Genomic DNA, 6,846 nt, shown 5'->3' with positions numbered 1-6,846 from the left:
TTATAACCTTTATCGTACAATGTTTAGAAAATAAAATTAGCACACATAAAAAGGTTTGTGAAAAAACCATTGACTTGACTGAAGCCGAGTCTCTTACGTCGCATTTTCTCTTTTGTTGAGGAAAAAGAAAATCACGTGAAGAACATCGGAAAAATTGTGGTTCTGTCAGAACGAAAGGCTTATTTTCCACCCTAGACGTGACTCTAAAGCCTAAAGGTGCGTGAGCATTACGCAAAAATGTCTGGTCGTCTATTACATAAGTGAGTAATCTACATCGGAAATATCAGGCACAGAAAGCAAATCATGGCTATACAAAACAATAAGAGAAACATCTTCTGCCGCTTTTCTGTATTTTTACTGCTTATTTTATTAATGTTAGTGAATGTGAGTGTGTGTCAAATAGGAGGAGTGGCTTCAATAGTTTCTTCTGAATTTTTTAACTCTATAATTGAAGAAGATGTAAGTGTGTGTGGAGGAAAGGGGTTTTATGATTATGATTCCTTCATTAACGCTTCTAACGTTTTCGAGGGGTTTGGAACATCTGGATCTCCTGATCAAAATAAGCGAGAAGTTGCTGCCTTTTTAGCTAATGCTGCACATGAGACCGTAGGTGATATATGATGCATCACGCTGTCTTTCATTCTTATTTTTATATTGGTTTTCTATCTTATTCTAAATTTTCAGTTTTACTATTCAAATAATTAGATAATGTGATGACGTATCTCCATCCAGTTGTATAATTTTTAATTTCTATACGTGTTGTGCAAGATTACTCATTAAATATTTGTATAAATTTGTATAGGGCTCTGCGTAATCGAAGAACAGCATTCTAGCAATAACTACTGCGATGCGTCCACAATCACTGAGTATCCCTGCAATCCCAACAAGAGTTATCAGGGAAGAGGTCCTATGCAGCTCACATGGTAATTACATAAATATAATATTATTATTTGATAAGTAGGAGATATTTTTCACAAAGTCATATTGTGATATTGTTATCAAGATTTAAATATCTAGTTTTCAAATCAAAATTATTGATCCATGTTTCGTGAGTAGTGGTTTATATAAACCCATCTGTTATGGCAATGAATAAAACACTTTTATGGTCCATTTGGTTACTGGAATAGGAATAGGAAATTAGGAATATGTTGTCTATTTTTGGTTTGGTGCGTCAATTGGAATAAGGAATATGAATATATATTCTCATTTTGTTCCTAGATTGAATAGTTGTTATTGGAATAGCCATTCCTGTCCGTAATATGCATTCCTATTCTCAATTCCTATGCCTGCAATGACAACAACAACTAGACCACATATTATGTGTGGAGTGAGTTTGATTTCTAGATTCATGGACTTGCCTAAGAAGTCACATTGGCAGGCAGGAAAGAGAATATTGAACTATATTGCAGAAACTGTAAAATATGACATATTATATTTCTACTTCAGATGATTCTCAATTAGTTGGATATACATATACATATTGATTTTTCAGGGAATATTGCTGATGGCTTAAATATCACACTAATGGTTTAAGGGTTGTCCTCTAATTTGAGTGTGCTTAACTAGGAAGTTTCCTCCATGACTAATTCGCTCTACTTGCAACCCCATTTACAACCTTCGCCATTTGCAAAGGACTATAAGAATAGATTAATAGGAGATAGTTGATCTGAAATAGAGTGCTTTATGTAAAATCTCCTACGTATCCTACATAATTAATTTTACATTTTGAACAATCATATATTATAATATTGCTCTTCATAGCTCAGCTGTTCTAATTCAAGTTGATGACAGGAATTTTAACTATGGACCGGCAGGCGACTACCTTGGATTTGACGGGCTAAACCATCCAGAGGCAGTGTCTACGAACTCCATAATTTCATTTGAGACAGCATTGTGGCATTGGATGGTAAACAGCAACTGTCATACGGCAATCACGTCTGGCCAAGGCTTCGGTGGCACCATTAGAGCTATTAACGTCATGGAATGCGACGGTGGAAACGATGCAGCAGTGAGCAGCAGAGTGAATTACTATCAGAAGTTTTGCCAGAAACTCAACGTCGACCCAGGATCGAATCTTCGATGCGGCCAAGAAAGCATTCAAAAACCCATTCAAAAGACTATAGTGATATATTTAGCTTTTGTATACTAATCTAAGTGTTCCTCTCATGTGTTATCTGAAACCGAACGAAGATGATGATCAGGTCTACCAGGGAAGCCCATAATGATTAAAGGATTGTTAATGTTTACAAGTCTATAACTATGCCAGAAATCTTTTCAAATTGAACTTTAGCAAGAACATGATACAGATGTGAAAAATATCAATGAACCCAAGGACATATCTGAGGACAATCGAGTTCCATTGTACTAAACTTAAACGAAGTGAAGTTGGCGATTGAAATGAAAGGAAATAATCTGCGTATGTAAGGCTTAAGCAGACGTTGGTCAATTCTCTTGATTATTAACTGCTATAAGGAAATGAATGGAACGGTGTCAAACCATGTGGACCTTTCCATATTTCACGATTTATAGGTAAGAACATTTCTTTTCTAACCGATTTCTCATACATCACCAGGCATGGCAACACTTTTTAGTCCCTACTTTCCAAAAAGGTGCTTTCTATTGTGATATTTTAATGGCCTGGCCCAGTGTTGTTATTTAATCAAATATCACCTTTCTACCCGGCATTTTTTGATGAATCAGCATGACATTCTCCAATTGGTGCATTACATATTTTTGATGAATCAGCATGACATTCTCCAATTGGTGGATTACATATTTTTGATGAATCAGGATGACATTCTCCAATTGGTGCATTATAAAGGATCTTGTTGTTGCTTCCTTAATTCCCATTACAGATTGCTTCTTTAATGCACATGTCACAACACATGTGGTAAGATGAAGTGCATATTCAGCTGTATATCTTCTATTCTTAATATTTCCTTCTCTCTCTCTATATATATCGTCTGAAGTAGAATATAATATGCCATGATTCACAGTTCCTGCAATATATCTCAATATTTTCTTTTCTGCCTATTAATGTGAGTTCTTAGGTGAATCCATCAATCTAGAAATCAAATTCATAGCTCCATAAATAATATTTGGTCTATTTGTTGTGAGTTACATTGAACTACCAATTGATTTTCTGAATATAACTGAGACAAAATCTTTTTCATTATCTTTTGTGGTTATTTTGTGCCTATTATCATAGGTGTAGAAATTGGGCTGCAATTTATCAATCTAAATCTTTTCAAAACATCTTTTGCATATTTACTTTGACAAATGAAAATGCCCTTATCATTTTGAGTAACTTCAGTGCTAAGAAAATATTTCACGAATCCCAAGTCTGTGATACCAAATTCCTTCTTCATTTCAGATTTAAACATGTCAATAGAAAGATTATTGTAAATATTAAATCATCAATATATAAGCAAACAATCAAAACTGATCTTTAACTCTTTGAATTTTCCACATGTTTCAGATTTGTATTTAAGAAAGTAAACCCATGTCTTTCTACTAAAATCATCAATGAATATTAAAAAATAAGTGCTCCCTACTAATGATGGTGTTTGTATTGGACCACATATATATGAATTCATAATTTCTAAAAGTACCCTTTCTCTTTATCACATCCCTTTTTGAAAACTTTCTCTATGATGTTTAGTCAAAATACAACTTTCACATGAACTTAATGATACTTCAATTAGGTATAAACCTCTTACCATTTCCTTTCTTTGCAACAAAGATAATCCTTTGAAATTTGGATGACCATACCTTAAGTGCCATATCCATGCTTAGTCTTGATTTGTTGCCTTGAAACTTGCTGCAATTTCTTCAACCATATTGCTCTTCATGGAAAGTGGAAACATTCTGTTGTTTGCCATTTCTACCCTTGCAATCACCATGTTGCTAGGGGGTATATCAAATATAGTGCAAACATTCTTCTCAAATGTAATTCTATAACTTCCACAATTTCATTATTTTCCAACTTTACTTTTGATTTACTCAAGAGCTATCTAATCTTTCCAAAAACTCTTTATTTCCTATCATATGATTTCTACAACCACTTTCTAGAAACCTAAAATTAATAGAGCTCTCTTGAGCTACATTGTAGGTTATGAACAATGTCCTAGAAGTACTCTTAGAAAAAATTACATTTTTCTTACTCATATTAACTTGTTTCTTTCTATACTATAAAATTCAACATTTGATTTATCATACCTTTGTGATGTCTAGTTGTTATTGCACCCCCTCAAGTAAAGTATTGACTTCTTGTTCATCCTAGAATTAGACTCTTTCCTTCTTCTTTTGAAAATTGTTTATGCCTCTTCCTCTGCCTCTAAATCTTGGAAGTGCTTTTCCCCTGCCTCTACCAAATATCATTTGTGTTTTGAGAGAATTCTCCTGTGAAGTACTATTATGCTTTTTTAACCTAGCTTCATGATTATACAAGGACCCAAACAAATCATCTATAGATAATGTTGTCATATCTTCGGATTCTTCTATTGCAACCAAAATATTATCAAACTTAACAACCAAACTTCTTAAGATCTTCTCTACTATTTTTTTATTAGTTAGCTTAGTTTCATTCATCCTTATTTTACTAACCACAAATCCATAATATTATTAAAAATTTTCTCTATAGTATCATAATCATTCATTTATAAATTCTCAAATTTTCTTGTAAGTGATTGCAATTTAACAACCTTTACCTTATTTGTACCTTGATATCCAATTTGAAGAATGCCCCATGCTTTCTTGGCTGTAATGGATGACTTAATTCTTCCAATAAGCGAGTCATCCAATGCTTGCCCAATAATTTGTAAAGTTTTAAAATTCTTTTGCTTATTTTCATTAAGATTTTTCTTTAATTAGCATTCAAAGAAAACTCATCTACAAGTTGATTATAACCATTTAAAACTATATCTAATATCTCATATGAATCAAATATCAACTTCATTCTAAAAGCCCAATTGTCATAACTCTTGCCAGCAAATATAAGAATTACAAGTTGAAAGCTCCCTAAATCCATGCTTGAAAAAATAAAAGCTTCTACATAGAAATCAACCTAACCCTATGTTGGATACAATTAAGTAATTGTGTATTTTCTTTGATGTTACACAAATGCCATATCAGTTATCAGACAGAGTCTACCGAGTTCTGTCGGTCAGGAAAACAGTTTACAGAGTCTACCGAGCTCAGTCGGTCAGTAAATCCTTTTGCAGTGTATACCGAGCGTTCCTGTATGTCACTCGGGTATCAAAGGATTTTGTAGCGGACGGTTAGTGTTAATCGAGTTCGCACGGTAAGCTAAGGAAAGTTTAGTTCTTACCGAGATCACTCGGGTATCAAAGGATTTTGTAGCGGACGGTTAGTGTTAACCGACTTCGCACGGTAAGCTAAGGAAAGCTTAGTTTTCACTGAGCTCACTTGGTAGTCGAAGACAGCTTTTACCGAGTCTAGTCAGTTTCCAAAGGAAGTGGCAGATTTACCGAATTCCCCGGTAACTGTAGTTTTTACCGAGCTCTGCCGGTTAACACAAGAAGCAATTTTTTTTTTTTGAGCAGAGTCGGCCAGTGAAGAATTTTGTTTTGATTGTTAGTTCAAGCCGACTTTGGAATATGTTTTGTCAAGTTGGTTGGGCCGACCTGGTATTATGTATAGTATATAAAGAGGTGCTCAAGATGCAGAAAAGTGTGGAATAGAGAGTGTATACGGATAGTGCAAGGAAGTGCAAGGAGGAGACTTGTGTGTGCCTAAGCAGAGTTGAGCAAAGGGAAATCTTGGAGCTACAAAGATATATTTAATCAGTAAGGATCTTGTGGAGCTAAACTGAGATCTGTATTCAGCAAGATAAGTTGCATGTATTTTCAGATCATTCATTGTTGCTTTCTAACCATTGTAACAGTGATTCCAAAATCTCCTAACAGAGTTGGTTTAACAGCCATTCCATAAATCCTTTAACAGGGTGGCAATTCAGTTGAATTGTTCTAAAGACCTCTTACAAGGCCACTCCTAACAGGGTGATTAAATCCTCTAACAGGGTCACACCTAACAGTGTGTTTTGTAACCTTTAACAGGGTTGGCTCCTAACAGGGCTCACTTCAGAAGAGTGAAAATTGGTGACTAGTTGCTGGTGGTTTTTCCCATATTGGGTTTCCACGTAAATTTGGTGTCTACTATGTTCATGATTACTTTCTTTTGCATGGTTTCTTATTTCAATAAATGCTTAATAAATTAACTAAACATCTATCAAGTTTTAAGCAGTAATTTATGTGTTTACCAAGTAGCAGCAGCAACTAAGTTTAAGGCATCTTTGGGACTGTTGAAAATATTTTTGTGGTAACTGATTCACCCCTCCCCTCTCAGTTACCCCATCTTCATTTTCCAACAATTGGTATCAGAGCTTTTGGTGCTTACAGGAGGAGATTTCAAAGATCTAAGCCAAAGATCAAGATGTCTTACAAGAGGAAAATCCCAAGGCTTAATCGAAACAACTTCTCAGCATGGTAGGGATTAATGAGACTTCATCTAGCTTCCATTGGTGACACTGGTCTGAAATATCTTGATGAGAAATATGTAGAACCATCAGGTACATTATCAGTCAATGACATTGCTATAAAGAAGACTCATAACATTATGATGATTGATATTGCATCTTCCTTGAGTTATGAAGAGTTTGATGATGTCAAGGACTACACTACTGCCTATGAAATGTGGGAAAGACTGAAAGAGATCTATGGTGGAGATGATAATGTCAGAAGAGCCAAAGCTGAAAGTCTGAGAGGACAGTTCGATCAGATGAAAATGAAAGAAGATGAAAATATTGCCAAATATGTTGAAAGAATT

General features: G+C 34.6%; 1 protein-coding gene across 1 annotated transcript; it reads left to right on the top strand.

Annotated features, from left to right (window-relative positions):
- Nucleotides 1–279: 279 nt before the first annotated feature.
- On the top strand, nucleotides 280–2,684 carry LOC149565444 (endochitinase 4-like). Its single transcript, XM_089817126.1, has 3 exons — nucleotides 280–610; nucleotides 803–923; nucleotides 1,792–2,684. The coding sequence occupies exons 1-3, from the start codon at nucleotides 304–306 to the stop codon at nucleotides 2,147–2,149; spliced, it is 786 nt and encodes a 261-aa protein (XP_089673252.1). The 5' UTR covers nucleotides 280–303; the 3' UTR covers nucleotides 2,150–2,684.
- Nucleotides 2,685–6,846: the final 4,162 nt, after the last annotated feature.

This window comes from Cupressus sempervirens, chromosome 3 (genome assembly GCF_028749045.1).
Source record: "Cupressus sempervirens isolate cs-2001-9-10 chromosome 3, ASM2874904v1, whole genome shotgun sequence".
NCBI classification, from domain to species: domain Eukaryota; kingdom Viridiplantae; phylum Streptophyta; class Pinopsida; order Cupressales; family Cupressaceae; genus Cupressus; species Cupressus sempervirens.
The sequence above is the reverse complement of the archived record's forward strand: the minus strand, read 5'-3'. Positions and strand labels throughout refer to the sequence as shown.

Coding starts and splice junctions, on each gene's coding strand:
- LOC149565444 (XM_089817126.1), top strand. CDS start 304: ATGGCTATACAAAACAATAAGAGAAACATCTTCTGCCGCTTTTCTGTA. Junction 611..802: donor TGCTGCACATGAGACCGTAG/GTGATATATGAT, acceptor AAATTTGTATAG/GGCTCTGCGTAATCGAAGAA. Junction 924..1,791: donor GGTCCTATGCAGCTCACATG/GTAATTACATAA, acceptor AGTTGATGACAG/GAATTTTAACTATGGACCGG.